This window comes from Ornithorhynchus anatinus, chromosome X1 (assembly GCF_004115215.2).
Source record: "Ornithorhynchus anatinus isolate Pmale09 chromosome X1, mOrnAna1.pri.v4, whole genome shotgun sequence".
In the NCBI taxonomy this organism is placed as follows: domain Eukaryota; kingdom Metazoa; phylum Chordata; class Mammalia; order Monotremata; family Ornithorhynchidae; genus Ornithorhynchus; species Ornithorhynchus anatinus.
In genome coordinates, this window is record NC_041749.1 from 40337687 (window position 1) to 40356669 (window position 18983).

Here is an 18983-nt window from a genome sequence, read left to right on the forward strand (position 1 = left end):
ATATCCCCAGCCCTCAGCAGGCCCAGTGCTGCTCGGGGCCTGAGGGTTGGGGTGGGAGAAGGGGATAGGGAGGCCTCTAAATCCCCGATTCGGAGCATCTGCAGAGTCCAAGATAGTGCTTTTTAAAAATTCACTCATTCATTCATTCAATCATATTTATTGAGCGCTTACTGTGTGCAAAACACTGTACTGAGCGCTTGGGAGAACACAGAGGACAAGCACAGAGGACAGGGTAGAGAGGATATTATTTGTTTATAGTGTTGGTTAAGTGCTTACTATGTGCCAGGCACTATACCAAGCACTGAGGGCCTCTGGACTGTGAGCTCATTGTGGGCAGGGAATATGTCTGTTTGTTGTTGTATTTTACTCTCCTGAGCGCTTAGTACCGTGCTTTGCCCACAGTGAGCACTCAATAAGTACGATCGAAGGAAGGAATGAATACAAGCTAAGCAGGTTGTTACAGTCCACGTCCCATGTGGGGCTCACAGTCTTCATCCCCATTTTATACCAGGTAACTGAGGCTCAGAAGAAGCTAAGTGACTTCCCCACGGTCACACAGCAGACAAGTGGAGGAGCTGGGATTAGAACCCAGGTCCTCCGGCTCCTGTTTGTTACCCTACTAGGTGCCTTATGCGTGCTGAACACTGTACCAGGAGCCGGCTGTGGGCAGAGCCCCTTATGAGATGCCTAATTGGGACACAACACTGAGGAACAAATGAAGTAAAAGACATAATCCCTGCTCTTGATGAGTTTACGGTTTAATGGGAGAGACAATAGGGATGAGGACGAATAGATCCAAGGGAGAGAAGAGATAGAAATAATAGGCCAAGTGAATAAATAATTAAAACAGCTAAATGCGTGGGTTCTGAGGTAGGCGATGGGATGGTGTGACAGAAGGATGGAGGAATTAATCGCCACCATATTCTTTTCCCAGGGCTGGATTGGTGACTCATCTTAGGCCGCCTAAACTGTCTGGTCTTTAAGTTTTCCTAAAACCAGCATTGTGGGAGTGGGAGTTTGGTGTGGGTGTGTGTGGGTGCATAACCCTGGCGCTCGTACATGTGATAACGTTATTTCTGTACTGCACTCAGATGCCCAGATGCTCACCTTCACCTGGCCCAGATCGGGTCAGAAGTTGGTGGGAAGGGGTTTGGTAGCTTCCTCCTTGCCCTGCTCAGCCCATTCCCTGCATGCTGTGGGTCAAGGGGCTTCAGAACACTGCCAATCAGGGTGTCTGCCTGTCCCAGAGGACCAGGATCCCCCTCTAGTGAATGGGACCAGTCCAGGGTGGAAGCGGGGAAGGGGAATGTGGGAATGGAATGGAGTTTTCACCTCCTTCCATCCCCATCTAGTGAATGGAACCAGTCCAGGGTGGAAGCGGGGAAGGGGAACGTGAGAATGGAATGGAGTTTTCACCTCCTTCCTGCCAATGACTCTGCTGAGACACCTTGAGTGGGAGATTGAGTCTCTCTGGGTCTCGGCTTCCCTCCAGGTCACCTTCAGGAATGAGGGAGTTGCCCAGGGCCTTGCGCTTGAGGTGTGAGCTCTCACTTCCTTCCTGAGGGGTGGGACTGTCCTCCAGGAGGTCCCCACACCATTTTACCCATTCCTGGGAGAAGCAGCCTAGCCTAGTGGATAGAGCACGAGCCCAGAAGGCAGAAGGACCTGCCTGGGTTTTAATCCCGGTTCTGCTGCTTGTCTGCTGTGTGACCTTGGTCAAGCCAGTTCACTTCTCTGAGCCTCAGTTTCATCATCTATAAAATGGGAATTAAAACTGGGAGTCCCATGTGTCCAAACCGATTATCTTTTATCTGCCCCAGCGCTTAGTACAATGTCTGGCATATAGTAAGTGCTTAACAAATACCACAGTTATTATTACTATTATTATAGTTAGGCATCCTTTCACCATTCAGTCATATTCATTCCTTCAATCGTATTTATTGAGCTCTTACTATTTATTGAGTGCTTTCTGTGCACAGAGTACTCTAAAAGTACAACATAATATTAAACAGACACATTCCCTGTGACCACTTCCTCCTTAGGACTCTCTCCACTTCACACAACCAGGAAGGCCCTGAACCTACCATCAGGATGAACCTGTCCTCTTGGGGTCATTCATGTAGAACCAAGAACCAGCCAGGCCCTCTCTTCTCCTCCGTGTTCTGAGTGGACGAGTTAAGAGTTGAGGGTTTGGATTGGGCGGGGGACGGGGTGGCAGTGGTGAGATAAACCTGATTAACTTGTAATTAGCCAGTTATTAGCTAATTAGCAAATAATAATTATATAATAATTAATTATTACGAACATATAATTAGCTATTGTATCAATTTATTAATATATGATCAATGCTAGTCAATTATTATATAATAATTGCATATAATTATGTCATATATTAATAATAATTGATAAGAGCATATTATTATTATAAATGATGGTTGATTGGCAAATTAGCTAATAACTGGCTAATTATTACATAATCAATTGCATAATTAATTAATTATGTAATTAGCATTAACCGGTGCATATAACAGTGTTGGGCACATAGTAAGCACTTCAGAAGTATTGTTATTGTTATTATTATTATTATTATTATCCTGAGCAGGAAAGACTTCTCAGAGAAACGCTGCCACCCAAAGACACCAGAGGAAACTGCTTGGTCTAATCTTGGTGCGGAGTCAGAGCTTGGGGGATTTCCACCTTTGGGGGGAGGGTACCTGTCTATCGCCTGTGCCGGTTGTGGGTGCTGATTTAGTGCTGCTGCTGTCTCGACCAGTACAGTGTCCCGTGACTTGGGGGTGGGTTGACTCCCTGCCCTGGATGGTGGTTTAATGTGTGAGAAAATGGGGGGAGGAGATGAGTGAGTGACAGTGGTTATGTGACCGCAGGCCTTTTTCTCATCCCTCCCACCCCCGACCCGGCCAGCTGTTCCACAGCTGAACCTGCCTCTGGGACCCACCCAGCCAGCTGTTGACGCAGCTGTGACCCACCCCTCCAAAATAGCCAGAAACACTCTCTTCAGCCTCGGCCTGGTCTTCAAGAAAGGTCAGCCACTCAGTGGGGCCGGCAGTGTGAAAATGTGGAGAAATCTTCAGGAGAGAGAAAAAACAGACCCTCTAAGCGCTAGAATAGGTGTTTTGCAATTGGATCAGACACAGTTCCTGCCTCACACAGCGCTCGCAGTCTTGGGGGAGAGAGAACAAGCATTTAATCCCCATGTACAGATGAGGAAACTGAGTCACAGAGAAGTTAAGTGACTTGCCCGAAGTCAAGCAGCAGGCAAATGGCGGAACTGTGATTAGAACCCAGGTCCCCTGACTCCCAAGCCCATGCCCTTTTCACTGGATCATGCTATTTCCTAAACTATCTCTGGCTTTGTCAGTCAATTGTATTTATAATAATAATAATAATGATGTTGGTATTTGTTAAGCACTTACTATGTGCAGAGCACTGTTTTAAGCTCTGGGGTAGATACAGGGTAATCAGGTTGTTTTACATGAGGCTCACAGTCTTAATCCCCATTTTACAGATGAGATACCTGAGGCACAGAGAAGTGAAGTGACTTACCCACAGTCACACAGCTGGCAAGTGGCAGAGCCGGGATTCGAACCCATGACCTCTGGCTCCCAAGGCCGTGCTCTTTCCACTGAGCCACTCTGCTTACTGTATGCAGAGCACTCTACTAAGCTTTTGGGATAGTACAATATAACAATAAATAAACACATTTCTTGCCCACAGTGAGTTTACAGTGATGGGGTGGCAGAGGCAGAGGAAAGAGGAGGAAGGGGACATTTTTCAGTGTAATGAAAGTTTGATCAAGGATCCAAGTGGCATTTGGGACAGGTTTTATTGCAGCCCATGCCCTCTCTTCACATTAACCCTGGGGTCTGTCTGCCTGACCGAAAACCAGGTCTCAGTCCCAGGTTGGAAGAAAACAGACACTTGGGGTTCTGGTTCGATGTAATGTCAGAAAACTGCGTGACCTGAAGGACCCCCTGAGAGAGGAGAATTATGCCCCATCTTCACATGCAGGTCCAGAAGCCAAGCTGGATTATCTTTGTTTTTGCCCCAGCCTCACACCCCAGCCAACCCTCCCACCTGGCACGATCTGGGTCGACACGATTCCTGTCTGCCAGCCGTGTGACCGTTCGGGGGCTGGGGCCCACGCCACTCAGTTGCTTCACCGTTGACCTTGCCGACCACCTGCCGGGGCTGGGTGGGAGGCTCCCGCTTCTTCATTCAGCTGTCTCTCTCTGTCTGTGTGTAAGCCGGAGGGGAAGGAAAGCAGGCTGCAGTCTCGGCCTAGTCCCGTTGCAGCCGGCTAGAGCCTGGGTGAGGGCAGCAGGCTCCTGGGTAGTTGCATTCTCCCTTCCAAATGGAAACTGGAGCTCCTAGGTAGGACAGAGGGGCAGGATGTTTCTGGAAACCCCCACTGAGCACTTAGTCTGGTCACTAGGCCCTGTCCCTCACCCCGGATGTTGCTCTCCCTCTGGGGAAAGAGCCAGGGAAAGATGCAAGCTTGACCTGAGCAGCCCAGGTTTAGCAGGGGAAGTGAGGTGGCGAGGGGAAAGCTGGAAGAAACAGATGAATGGGGCCCATTAGCCTAACGGTTAGAGGACGAGCCTGGTGTCAGAAGGTTGTGGGTTCTAATCCTGACTCCACCATTTGTCTGCTCTCTGACCTTGGGCAAGTCACTTCACCTCTCTGGGTCTTAGTTACTTCATCTGTAAAATGGGGATTGAGACCGTGAGCCTACATGGGCTAGGGAGAAGCAGCATGGCTCGGTGGAAAGAGCCCGGGCTTTGGAGTCAGAGGTCATGGGTTCGAATTCCGGCTCTGCCACTTGTCAGCTGTGTGACTGTGGGCAAGTCACTTAACTTCTCTGGGCCTCAGTTACCTCATCTGTAAAATGGGGATTAAGGCTGCGAGCCCCACATGGGACAACCTGATTCCCCTGTGTCTACCCCAGCGCTTAGAACAGTGCTCTGCACATAGTAAGCGCTTAACAAATACCAACATTATTAGGGACAGTGTCCGAGTCGATTTGCTTGTAGCTACCCCAGCACTTAGTACAGTGCCTTGCACACAGTGAGTGTTTAATAAGTACTATTGTTATTATTGTTACTGTCCTCCCTAGAGCCTGCAGAGGAAAGAAATTTCTTCTTGTCTCTCCATTTGTACAAACTAACCATTGACCCAGAAGCAGGAAGGGAGGGCTCTCTAGGTGTGCTCGACCACATCAGGACTCAGGCTGGGCTAGGGCCACCCGCGCTGGCTCTTGGGAGAAAGCCATGTCCTGGGGAAAGGGCAAAGGCTCTCCTCACAGATAGAGGGCTGTATGCCCTCCCGGTGCTTGCCGAAGCCCTTCCTGGGCTTGCCATCTTTATCTCTGGCAAACCAACAGAATGGGGAACGAGGAGGGTATGGTGACAAACTGGGTGCTTCTCTGGCCCTCCCCACCAGAAGGCACCACCCCCAAAGACCCACCTTCCATGCACCTCAGTTTAATTGTGGTATTTGCTAAGCACTTACTCTGTGCCAAGCACTGTACATTCCGGCTCTGCCACTTGTCAGCTGTGTGACTGTGGGCAAGTCACTTAACTTCTCTGTGCCTCAGTTACCTCATCTGTAAAATGGGGATAAAGACTGTGAGCCTCACGTGGGACAACCTGATTACCCTGTATCTCCCCCAGCGCTTAGAACAGTGCTCTGCACATAGTAAGCGCTTAACAAATACCAACATTATTATTACTAAGCATTGGGGTGGGTACAAGGAAATGGGGTTGGATACAGTCCCTGTCCCATATGGGGCTCCCGGTCTCAATCCCCATTTTACAGATGAGGTAACTGAAGCACAGAGAAGTGCAGTGACTCACCCAAGGACACAAAGCAGACAAGTGGTGGAGCCAGGATTAGAACCCATGACCTTCTGACTCCCTGACCGCTGATCTATCCATTGCGCCATGCTGGTGGAGCCAGATGCTTAAGGTTGGGATCTCAGAAGGTGCGGCAGCCTCTCCCCACCGTGTGGTTTGCGTGCGTAGACTGGAGAGCCGTGGTGACAGTCACGCAGCTGGACGTTGGCTGCTGGCGGGGTAGTTGGGAGCCATCTAAGCCCTTTGACTCAGTTGCCACTGGGGATATCCTTTCTCTTAAGGGAGGTGTCCCAGGTGGGCACAGATTTGGGAGTGTTGGGGGAGAAGAATGACACCAGAACTCTGGGCCAGACAAGAGTGCGACCTCGAATTTGTGAGTGCTAATCCGAGTGATGCTATGACCTAGTGGCCCCTTCCCTGAAGGCCCCAGTCAGAGTCACTGAGCGGCCTCTGGAACCTGGGCTGGCAAAGGGGCTGGCTATCAGCCCTGCCCGGGAAGATTTACTGTTGTGAAGCTGGTGGCCTCTGAGTGGATGCTAGGGACATGAGGAAAATTTCCTTGGTGAAGCTTAAGAGCTTACTCCTTTTACCTTCTTTCTCTCAGAATTCACACCCCCTTTGTCTGGCCACGGGGGAGAGTTTGTTCAGAACAGTTTGGGATGTGGAGGGATCGTCCATCGGCTGCATCATTCAGTTGGTTGGATTTGGGATCAAGTGGATTTAAGCAGTAGTGTCCAAGGCTGAGCTTCACTGGGAGGAACAAGAAATGCACATTTTTGAGGAATGGACTTTGGAACAGCTCCGTCTCTCATCCCCCTTCCCCTCTCCCTACCTCCATCCTCTCTTCTTTCCCAGGGGATGTATATTTTCAGGGCAGATACGGCGGGAGGGGACGGGGAGAGAGAACAGGATGCTCCCCCTTACAAATTCCCAGAGGGTTTCAGAGATCGGGAGTTAGGGCTGCCCACCCTCTCCAGATGGCCCAGGAGGGGAACGGACAGGGTAGGAGGAGATCTTGTCCTAGGTCCAGTTGACGATCCAGTCTGAGGTCAGCAGCCGTCTGGAAAGTCCTGCGGAGAGCTGGCTGGCGGGAGCCGCTGGAGCCCAGGCGATGGTTATCTGTGGCGCCGACGTCGCTCTCCCAGGCGCTGGGGCCAAAGGCAACCCAGCTTCTGCTCCTCCCAGGACTTCCCGTTCCCAGGCCTCCCTCCCTCCCCCTCTCTGTTTTCTCTCTGTCTGGGGCGGGGTGGGGTGGGGTGGAGGAGAGAGGTTGCCAGGTAGCTCTCCGGAGGCCTGGAAAGGGAAACAATGGTGATAGTGTTCTCAAAGCCTAGTAGGGAGGACGGGGCTGAGGTCTGGAGTTCACGTTCCCCCCCTACTCCATGCCGTCACTCCCCTCTCCAGCCTCTAGACACCGGGGTGTTTTGGTTGACCGGGGCCCAGATTGGAAAGCGGGAATGGCGGTGGTTTGACCAGGCATGGGCACTGCAGAAGGAGGAAGAAAACTGACCCTTTCAGATTGGAGACAATGGTGCATAAAAAGGTTTTTTTGCTGGGGAGCCAGAGAGAAAAATTCACATTGCCGTGTGAAAATTTTCCCAGAGGCTGTGGGTGAGAGTTTCGTTCCCTAGGCCCCTCGCAGAGGACAAGTTAGTTCCTGGGAGATCTCCAGAGATGGAGACAGGCCAGTTCGGAGGAGAAGGCAGTTGGTCTCCACCCTGCTGGTCCACTTGCTGGCTCTTTCCCAATCCCGTTGAACCGGGGAGCCCCACAGTCACCCTCCCTCTTTCCCTCCCACTGCAGGTGAACATCATCCCCATCATCGCCAAGGCCGACACCATTTCCAAGAGCGAGTTGCACAAGTTCAAGATCAAGATCATGGGTGAGCTGGTCAGCAACGGTGTCCAGATCTACCAGTTCCCCACGGACGATGAGACGGTAGCAGAGATCAATGCCGTCATGAATGTGAGTCATCAGCCCGCCCACTCGGTCAGGGGATTGGCATGTCTTGGTTGGCCAATGATGGCCCGGCCTGATGAGGAGCAAATGTTGGGGCCAGAGGTGCCCGACAGCCTCACACCATTGATTGACACACAGTGGGGTGCCCCAGATGGCTGGCACAGCAAGTAGTTTGGGGTGAGGGCTCAGTGGCCACATGTGACTGGCTCTTGATTGGGCATTAGAGCTTTGTAACCCGAGGGCAGAGGGATAATGTGGGCAAGGGGTGATGAGGTTGTGGCTTCAGTTCCACCAGCTCAGTCCCTCTCTTCCCTACCCTCAAGGGCCATGGCCCGGAGCAGGTCTGGGGAAAAGAGAAAGACCAAACTCTTCCAGCCTCCCTCTCACTGACCCTTGGGCTGTCCCGTGCTCAGGTCCAAGCTCTCGATTCATGCAGATACTTGAGGCCACCTCCCCCTCAGCACCCCGTCTCCTGGTTGTGTGGAGCTGGGTGGAGTCTAGGGTGTGGATCACTGGACACATCTGCCATCCCAGGGAACATCGAGAAGAAGGGGGGAGATGGAGGGCCTAAATCAGGTGTTTGGCTTGTGAATGTTACAATCAATCAGTTAATCAAATTTATTGAGTGCTTTACCCTGGGCAGAGTGCTGTACTAAGCACTTGGGAGAGTATAATATAGCAAAGTTGGTAGACACATTCCCTGCCCACAACAAATTTACAGTCCAGAGGGAGAGACAGACATCACAGAGTCTGCCGGGGTCCTTCCCGGGTTTCTTCAGCAGGGAAAGAGACAGCAGTCTGAGAGCAGGAGCTGGAAAGAGGAGCACAGAAGCTTTAATCAAGTTTTTTTTCAGGGAAAGAGCCCAGTGGGCCAGGGCCGCAATGCCAGAGGGCTAGCGGGGAAGACGAGGGAGTAGGCACGCTTCGCCAGCCGGCAGACTGAGCCCCTTTAAGTCCTGACCAGAAAACAGGGTCCGTGTTCTGTCCTTCTTCCCACCACCCACAAGAAGCCCCGTTGCCGTCTGGCTGCGGCCCAGCTTCCCAAATGAGCCAGGCCATACTCTGCTCCCTGCCCCATCCCCGGTCCTGGCCTCCCAGGGAAGGAAGCCTTCCAGAGGCGCGGACGGAGGATGGCTCACCCAGAGGATGGCTCACCCAGGACTGCCGGGTTCCTGGGCCTCTTTGGGTGCAGCCCAGGGTGGCAGTTGCTGGGACTTGAAAGATTTCTTTGATGGTATTTGTTAAGCGCTTATTCTGTATCAAGCACTGTTCTAAACTGGAGTAGTTACAAGTTAATCAGGCCGTGAAACAATCACCAGCCTTGTGGAAGTGGGTATTCACGATGGAGATCATCACGCCTCCAGGACACCAACCCCAACAGCAGGGTCCCAACCCTGCCCTTCTCTTGAAGTCATTCCCCCTCTCCCCGCCTCCCCAGCCCCTGCCCAAGTTGCGAAGGATGGCCACTGCAGCTCTCAGAAACACTGAGGGTCAGAAGGCCGTGTTCAGTCCCACCTCCACCACTTGTCTGCTGTGTGATCTTGAGCAAGTCACTTAACTTCTCTGGGCCTCCGTTCCCTCATCTGTAAAATGGGGATTAAGACTGTGAGCCCTATGTGGGACATTAATGTGCTAATGTGTGTCCAATCCGATTATCTTGTATCTACCTCAGTGCTTAGAATAGTGCCTGGCACATAGTAAGTGCTTAAAGAATATCATTATCATGATTATCATTATTATTTATGATTACTGTTATAAGCACCAGGCTGTCTAGGAGCTCACCTACCCCTCACCAACCTGGAAGCAAAAGAGGTGCGATCCATAGGTTGTGGAACGTCATGTAATTGTGCCATAAAGGAAATGAGGTATTTTGCAAAAAGTTACAGAACCTAACCGGCTCCAGAACTGCTACCCTCCCCTCCCAGGTCCCCAAGGATGGGGGTCGCTTCCAGGCCGTGAGAATTGGCGACGGACACCCGAGAAGGGAGGAGGCTGGGTGACGTGAGGCATCATGTCTGACCTGGGACAGGGCCAGCCCGGCTAAAAACCGGACAGATTCTGTGTCCTGTCTCACAGGGGTCCTGACCAGAGAGAGGCTGCCCTCAGGGACGCTTGAACGGAGCATCAAATTGCTCTAAAGTGAGGAGGCCTATGTCCCAGCCTTCTAATCTCACTGTCTGATTCATCAGTCATTCAGTCTGTGGTATTTATTGTTGCTTTGTGGAGTGCTCAGCACACAGTACATGCTCAATAAATCCTTCAATTGACAGGGTATTGTATTAAGCACTTCATATATTCATTCAGTCGTATTTATTGAGCACTTCCCGTGTGCAGAGCACTATACTAAGAGCTTGGGAGAGTACATTACAACAATAAACAGAAACATTTCCTGCCCACAACACGCTCACTTGGAAGAGTACAGTAGAGTTGGTAGACACGGTCCCTGCCCTCAGGGAGCTTTCAGTCTGTATCCAGGAACGGGGGACAGTCGCCCGGATGTAAGGGGTTTGGTGGCCTTGGCTATTTCAACAATGGGCTCCTGGGATAAAGTGGGGAAAACTGAAGAGGTAAAGAAATAGGTTTGGGGATCAAAGGGCTCCCAAGAAGGCATCTTTGAGCTTTCCATCTGTTTCCCTTCCACTCGTCGTTCCAGATTCTCCCTCAGCTTTTCCAGTTAGGTGGTTTGTGTGGCTGCATAAGGGAAGGTCAGTGGTGGGGAGGGGATAAAAGGCCAAGGTCCTCTCAAGCAGCAGAATCCTCAGACATATGCAGCCCAGTGGCCTGCTAGGAAGGGGAAGGGGAACAATAATAAAAATAATAGTAACATTATTAATAATAACAATGATAATAATGTGCTGCATGAGAAGCAGCATGGCCCGTGAGAAGCAGTATAGCCTAGTAGATAGAACATGGTACCGGAAGTCCAAAGACCTGCATTCTTATCCTGCCTCTGCTGCTTCAATCATTCATCCCAGCCCTGTGATTTCCTAATAATAATTGCGGTATTCGTTGAAAGCTTATTACGTGCCAGGTACTGCAATAAGCACTGGGGTGAATTCAAGCAAATTGGATTGGACACAGTCCCTCTCCCACATGGGGCTCACAGTCTTAATCCCCATTTTACAGATGAGATAACTGAGGACCAGAGAATACGATTGATTAAGTGACTTTCCCAAGATCACACAGCAGACAAGTGGCAGAGCCAGGATTAGAACCCAGGTCCTTCTGGCTCCCAGGCCCGTGCTCTATCCATTAGGCTATGCTCCTACAAACTGGTATTTTCTGAGCATTTACTGCGTGCATGAAACCATTCTAAACCCTTGGGGGAGTACAGTGCCACAAAATTAGGTACATTTCCTAACCATAAGGCTCTTACAGACTAGAGAGGGGAGCTTACAATCGATCAATAACATTTACTGAGCACTTACTAAAGGGTAGATCTTGTACAGAGCACTTGAGAGAGTATGACGATAGCAAGGCGCACATTCCCCGACCTCAAAGATGTTTCATTCTTCCTCCTCAACCCACCTGACTGTCTCTCCTTGCCCCCAGCCCTAGGCCCCTGACAGTCTCCCCACTGACAGACCATCCAAACAGGTCTAAGGGCATTGATCACCCCCTTTCCCTCTGTCAGCTTGTACCCAGCAGCCAGACCTCCAGGCACTAGGGCAAAGACCTCAGTTTTGGGATTGCCCCAGCCCTGCCAGCCATGGCGGATGGAGTCGGGGAGAATGAAGGTGGAGTTGTGTTGATTCAAGGCCCCGGTGGTGGGGTGGTCCACAGGTGGGAGAGTGGGTTCCTGCCACTCCCCAGATAGGCTGCTACTCTCCAGAGCCCCTCGACTTGGTCCACCCACCAAAGAGGCCCGGGGGACTCATCCACGTGTCCGTGCCGCTCACGCGGCCCCTATCGCATTCTAGGCTCATCTACCTTTCGCCGTGGTCGGCAGCACAGAAGAGGTAAAAGTCGGGAACAAACTGGTGCGGGCTCGACAGTACCCGTGGGGGGTCGTTCAAGGTGAGTGGGGCCAGCAACAGGGAGGTGGAGGGAGACCGGACCCCTCCTCACAATCCCACTCCGCTTCCCCAGTCCCACCCACCCTCTCTGCACCACCCCCCAGTTTGGGAGAAGGGAACCCTCCTGAACTCAGCCAACATTTTTCTGGGCATTGCCTGAATCTGGCGATGGGGCAGCCCTGGGTGAGTTCGGCAGAGAGACGTCCGGAATTAGCAAGAGGACATTCTTTGCGGCACCCTGGGAAGACAGAAGGACCTGGGTTCTAATCCTGGCTCCACCACTGGTCTGCTGCGTGACTTTGGGCAAGTCACTTCACTTCTCTCTGCCTCAGTTCCCTCTTCTGTAAAATGGGGATTAAGACTGTAAGCCCCAAGCGGGACAGCGACTATGTCCAACCCGATTTACTTACATCTACCCCAGTGCTTGGTTCAGTGCTGGGCACACAGTTAGCACATAACAAATACCAAAATTAAGACAGGCACCGTGACGGGAAAGTTCCCACAACTCTTCACTCCTCACGGCCCACCCTTTGCTCTCCGGCCCCGCTGAGTGCCACCCCTTGTCTCCACCTCCCCTCTCCCCCAGTGGAGAACGAGAGTCACTGTGACTTTGTGAAGCTGCGGGAGATGCTGATCCGGGTGAACATGGAAGATCTGCGTGAACAGACCCACACCCGCCACTACGAGCTCTACCGGCGTTGCAAGCTGGAGGAGATGGGCTTCAAGGACACCGACCCGGACAACCAGCCGTTCAGGTGACTCACTGAGTCTGGGAGGGAGGTCAGGAAGTCACCTGGGCCAACCCCCTGCCTCCAGGCCGGGTGGGGGCCGAAGACGTGCATAAGGATGCTGTTCTAGCCATTGAGAGAAAACCCGACCATCAGGAATAAAACCGGACAGACGGCCACCTTAACCCCAACTGCCCTGCCCCCGTAACTGTGCTTGCCTCAGGCAAAAGTTGGGGTGGCTTGGTATTCACACAGGGGGTTCAGGGAGGGGAGCCTCACTGTGAAGGCAGTGGGGCTCTTAAACCAGCCTGAAGGAGCCACTGAAACACCCAGGAGGTGCCCCCTTGATTAGTCAATCAATGGTATTTATGGAGTGCTTACTCTGCAAAGATCTTGGAAGAGAACAATAGAGATAGTAGATGTGATCCCCACCCTCCAGGAATTTAGAATCTAGCGGATTGTAAAATAGCGGATAGTAAGCTAGTGGATCACTACCCCCGTAGAGACTGACATATGGCCCCTATCCCCACAGGCAAAACAAATTTCAACTTTTTCATCCATCCTGTTCCTTCCTATCCCTCCCTCCCGCCCTCTCCCCTACCCTCTCTCCCTTTCTCTTGGGCCGGGCCGGTCCAGCCTCCAAGAGACATATGAGACGAAGAGGAAAGAGTTTCTCGGGGAGCTGCAGCGGAAGGAGGAGGAAATGAGGCAAATGTTTGTCAACAAAGTGAAAGAGACTGAGTCGGAGCTGAAGGAGAAGGAGAGGGAGGTGAGTGCCGGGGGTGGAGGGGTGGGTTGGAAGGTTGGTGCTGTAGGGGTGAGGGAGGGCTCCCCACAAGCTAGGCCGAGCTGGCCCCAGGGGACCGAATCCTGATGGTTGCCCCGAGCCCAGACGGAACCCCTTGCTCAAGGGTGAGGCCAGCTGCTTTCCCCGGGAGATGCCTGAGAGTCATTAATTCATTCATTCAATCATATTTATTGAGTGCTTGTTGTGTGCAGAGCACCCTACTAAGCGCTTGGGAGAGTACAATATAAGAGAAACAGCATGGCTTAATGACAAGAGCACGGGCTTGGGAGTCAGAGAATGTGGGTTCTAATCCCAGCTCTGCCACTTGTCTGCTCTGTGACCTTGGGGAAACCACTTAACTTCTCTGTGTCTCAGTTACCTTATCAGTAAAATGAGGATTAAGACTGTGTGCCCCATGTGGGAAACCTATTACCTTGAATTTACCCCAGTGCTTAGAACAGTGCTTGGCACATAGTAAGCGCTTAACAAGTACCATTATTATTATTATTGTTATAGACACATTTCCTGGCTACAACAAGTTTACAGTCCAGCTTACAGCTTAAGCACTCAAAAAAAGATGATTGAGTGAATGAATCGAATGCTTACCGTGTGCAGAGCACTGTCCTAAGTGCGTGGGAGAGTATAACAGAACAGTATGATGCAGCGTGGTTTAGTGGAAAGAGCACGGGCTTGGGAATCAGAGGTCATGGGTTCTAATCCTGGCTCTGCCACTTATCTGCTGTGTGACCTTGGGCAAGTTACTTACTTTTTCTGTGCTTCAGTTACCTCATCTGTAAAAATGGGGATTAAAAAATGTGAGCCCCACGTGGGACAATCTGATTACCCTGTATCTACCCCAGCACTTAGAACAGTGCTCAACACATAGTAAGCTCTTAACAAATGCCATAATTATTATTATTATTAAATTCCCTGCCCACAACAAACTTACAGTCCAGTCCCCCATCGACCGAGGGGGCTGTAGGGTGAGGGACGGTCGGGAGGGCCGGCACCTCCACTGCCTGCGGGTTCTTCCCTCCAGCTCCACGAGAAGTTTGAGCACCTAAAGAGGATACACCAGGAGGAGAAGAGGAAGGTGGAGGAGAAGAGAAGGGAGCTGGAGGAGGAGATGAACGCTTTCAACCGGCGGAAAGTGGCCGTGGAAACCCTGCAATCTCAGTCCCTGCAAGCCACCTCCCAGCAGCCCCTGAAAAAGGACAAAGACAAGAAAAAGTAAGTAGAATGGACTTTTGGCTCTTCTGGGTGTAATGCACATACCCTTTAGGGCTTTGGATCCCCCTCATCTGGTTCATCCTTTTTAAACCCTCTTTTTCTGCCTAGATTTGCTTCTGTAGACAACAGAGATCTTTGCCTTAATGGTTCCTAAAGGGGTGAATGGCAGAAAATATTAGAAGTGGAATGGCCCCTGGGTTCTCCTCCCTGGGCCCTCTACCTAGGGTGCTTCTGGAGAAGCTGGGCTTGTTCCATAGCCCCATGGGTGGAAGGACCTTCCCCTGCCTTACCGGGCCACTAAAGAGGGGTAGGCGAAGAGGAGGCCACAGAGCTCCCCCTGCAGCCACCTTCACTGGTCCCCAAGGTTTTTCTGAACCTGAGTCGGGGAAAGTGGGTGGTGGAAGGAGGAACAAGATCAGCAGCAGTCTCAAGAGGAGGAGAAGCACTGGCTATGGCTGGGTCTCTGACCTATGGACCCTGAGACTTGTTGTCTCGGGCAGACAGAAGCTTCCACAGGAGAATTCATCTGGTCCCTCTTGGGCAGAGAGTTGGAGAGAATCAATCAGTGGTGTTTGAGTGCTTTCTGGGCACAAAGCATTATATTAAGCACTTGGAAGAGTACAATGAAATAGAGTTAGTAGACATCATGATTTCTGCCCTCAAGGATCTTACAATCTGTCAGGGTGTGGCGGGATAGGAGGGCAGGAGCGTGCCTAGAAATCACGGGCACTCTTTGGGTGCTGCAAGGAGAGACAGAGTCTTTTCAGGGAAATCGGTTGAGCGGAGGCCTGGGTGAACTTTAGTTCTCAGGATTAGTCCCAGTGAAACACTGCAGGGCAGCAATACAAATACCTTTCATAAAACAGAGGAAGAGCGGGGAAAATAATCATGGTATTTGTTAAGCACTTACTACGTGCCAAGCTCTGATCATATTGCTGGGATAGATGCAAGATATTCAGTTGAGACACAGTCCCTGTCTCATGTAGGGCTCACAGTCTAAGTAGGAGCAGGGATAGGCATTTAATCCCCATTGTACAGTTGAGAAATCTGAGGAACTGAGAAGTTAAGTGACTTGCTGAAGGCCACACAATAGGCAAGTGTAGGAGCTGGGGTTAGAACCCAGTCCTGAGCTCTTTCCATTAGGCTACAACTGCTTCTCTCTTCATCCACAGGGTCAGGTGTTTATTAAGTACTTACTGAGAACTGGGCTAAAGACTAGGGTAGATACAAGATAAGCAGAAGAGATACAATCCTTGCCCACAAAATCTAAAAAGTAGAGCAGGCCCTCTTTACAGATGGGGAAATCAAAGCCCAGAGGGACTAAGGGACTTGCACAAGGTCACTCAGCAGACTAGGAGCAGAGCTGTGGATAGATCCTGGAACTCCAGTCTCCCAGTTCCATGCTTTTTCCACCAAGCCATGCTGCCTCTTCCTCCTTAGAAGAGTTTTAATACTGGAGCATTCCTGAAACTCCCTTCCAGAGATCAGGTGTCTACCCAGGGCCTAGCTGGGACCTCCTCCTGGGCTGACATGGAACCACAATCTTGACTTCTCAACCCTTCTACCCTCTGGATTGGGGGATGAAGGGTGAAGATGCTAAGTGTAGCGGTGATGGGGAGCAGCGAGATGGAACTTAAAACTCAATTAGACCCTAATTCAAGGTGATGGTTTGGTGCCGATCAATCAGTCCATCAGTGGTGTCTCTTAAAGACCCAGAGATCTGCCCTTTCACCACCAGCTTGGTGGGCAAGTCTGGAGGGTGAATGAGATACTGCTCATGGGAGCTGTTTTCCCTTGGCACCCACACTCGAGATAGGCTTCTGTCAAAAACACACCAGGATCTCCCTTCCCCCCAACTAGGCCTTGGTAGCTTTCTCTGCCCAGAATTATGCCTACAGGTCTTTCTCCTACTGCTGTTAGGGGACACCTTTCTCGTTTAAGCCTGAGGAAGTCTTAAGTTCTCCTAGTGAGATGCTTAAAAGGGCTAGGAAAGGCTTATTGAAAAAAAACCAAAACCCACAACCGGTACAAATCCCTTTTTGTCTTGAGAATTTCACAGTCTCATTCTCTCTGGCCTTTATTCTGGCTACTTGCCCTGCCTTCAACCTTCTACGGGTGTTGAATTTTGGTTCTGTTTTAGCTCGGTTTGTTTTTTGTGTATGTTAACCCAACACCTGTTTTCAACAGTAAGATTTCTTTCCCCCCAGTGAAAGGGTTTCCACTTGCCACTCTGTCCTTTGGCATTACTGGCAGCTGAGACAGTGGAGTGCTTAGAGAGCTATTAGGCATCTTTTTAATCTGGTTTTTGCCCTGAGTCTTTTACTACTAAATTCCAAATTTATTAGTAAATCCACTAGGAAAAATGGCAATTCCAAGAGTGAATTGGAAATGGGAAATCACAGCTCAGCCTCGAGCTTGATTTAAACATCAAGGGTAAACACTCTGTGCAAAAGTCCCAGAGACAGGATTCCATGAGGGCGGGAAGACTTTATGCCCCGGAGGCTGAGGATGTGCCCAGGGGAGGGGTTAGGGAAGAGATGGGGTCTGGTGGGTCCCTTTTAATGAAAGGAAATTAAATTCAAAGCTGGAAGCCCAACACAGGCCTCCCAACCCAGCCACTCCCATGCCTGTGGAGCTTTAGTCTCTGAAGGAAGAGGCCGACGGTGGAGCGGGTTATGCTAAGTAAGGGCATTGCCCATTGGCTGTCTCCAGCCAAGTGTTGAGGCTGAGGGAGCTCCTTTGGCCACAGAGCTCCCAGAGAGGAGGGAAACTGAGGCGACTACCTCGACCTCTGCTGGATCCGAGCAAAATAGGCTGCTTCTTTTTGCGCGCTCTCTCTCTCTCTTTCTTTCTCTCTTTTCTTTTTTTTTTTTGGCCTGGCAGTGCTTTGTTCCCAATTGCCTTTTTCCTGAGTTGGCTGTGCTTCTCTGCTTCTCAGAGCTGGGTCAGACCTCTGCACACCTCCATTTTTTGAGAGTCATCGGACATGGCGGAAAGCTTGAGTCAGTTTGACCAGTAGAAATGGCTGCTCCTAGCAGGCCACCCTCTGCAGTTCTACTTTGGGGCCCAGGTCTACGGGCTCTGAGTTTGGCTGGAGGGCCCGGGGCGCTGTTGAAACATCTGGCTTGCCTGGGACCCCGGCAGGTCACCTCCAGGGGAATTACAGGGGAACTGGGAATACTGGGGAAGTGGAGTGGCCACTGAAGGCTTTCAGAGGCACTTAGAAGCTTCTTTCCTGATGGAAATCACAGGTGTATGTTATGTTACTTGCCTTATGCAGGTTGTGCAAAGTAACATAATGGCATCATGTGGGACCATTAGAAGAAATCCATCTGTCAGTAAGTCAGTCATTCATATTTATTGAGTACTTACTGTGTGCAGAGCACTGTACTAAGTGCTTGGGAGAGTACAACATCATAGTAAACAGACATATTCCTTGCCCATAACAAGCTAAACAAATTCCCAGGGAACCTCTTCCCCACAGTTTGTTCCGGGACCTTTGTGTCCCCTTTCCAGGTGGCTATAAACACAGGAGCCACTTCAGAGACATGGGACTCGGCTGCAGGAGCCAGATGCTGAAAAATAATAAATAATAATAATTATAGTATTGGTTAAGCACTTACTATGTGCCCAGCACTGTTGTAAGTGCTGGGGTAGATACAAGGCAATCAGGTTGGACACAGTCCCTGTCCTTTATGGGGTTCACAGTCTTAATCTCCATTTTTCCAGATGAGGGAACTACCAGAATGATAGCAGATGGAGTTGGGGTGTTCTGGGAGAGAAGTGTCCATGGCATCGCTACGGGTCGAAGATGACTTGACGGCATAAGACGAGACAACTGAGGCACAGAGTAGTTAAATGACTTGCCCGAGGTCACACAGCAAATCCCAGGCTCGAGGGTGTGTGGTAGCCAAGCAGTCCCAAACAGGGGCCGGGCCAGCTGATAAACAGACCGTCTGATTTAAAACCCCAGGGGTGGGGGTGGGGGCAGGAAGGTGGAACCGACCCGGATCAGTACATAAAAGAGCTTGAGCGAGAGGATACAGAGTCCTGCCAGTCCAGCTTCAGTCCAATATCCGACGTATCTTAAGCTCGTTACAGTTCGATCATTTGTCAATGACAGTTGAATTTGAAACGGCGTTGCTTAGTTGTACGTTTTGGTGAAAGAGTCATTAATTAATAATCCCTTTCTTGCAAAACTATCTCCCAACCAGATCATGACGTTCAGCCCAAGATGTCCCAAACAGAAGCAGATTCTCTTATTCGGTCATCAAAACCCCCAAACTGACTCTCCTTTCCCACTGTCCGCCTTTGCCGCATTTTGTTTCTGTTGGATTCTGTGTGTGTATCTTTTAATGGGTGTTGTTGTTTTTGTTTTTGTTTTTGCTTT

The 18983-nt window shown here is 50.7% G+C and overlaps 1 protein-coding gene across 8 annotated transcripts in view; it reads left to right on the plus strand.

The window, feature by feature from the left end:
* Nucleotides 1-18983, plus strand: part of SEPTIN8 (septin 8) — an 89022-nt gene that overhangs the window by 55870 nt on the left and 14169 nt on the right. For 7 of the 8 annotated variants that reach the window (XM_007670282.3, XM_007670283.3, XM_007670284.3 and 4 more), the window contains exons 5-9: nucleotides 7677-7838; nucleotides 11753-11849; nucleotides 12435-12603; nucleotides 13213-13345; nucleotides 14403-14593. In XM_007670282.3, coding sequence (XP_007668472.1) covers nucleotides 7677-7838; nucleotides 11753-11849; nucleotides 12435-12603; nucleotides 13213-13345; nucleotides 14403-14593 — 752 coding nt within the window. Of the gene's footprint in view, nucleotides 1-7676; nucleotides 7839-11752; nucleotides 11850-12434; nucleotides 12604-13212; nucleotides 13346-14402; nucleotides 14594-18807; nucleotides 18974-18983 lie in introns of those variants that run through there. The other variant, XM_007670287.4, reaches the window with a different exon arrangement.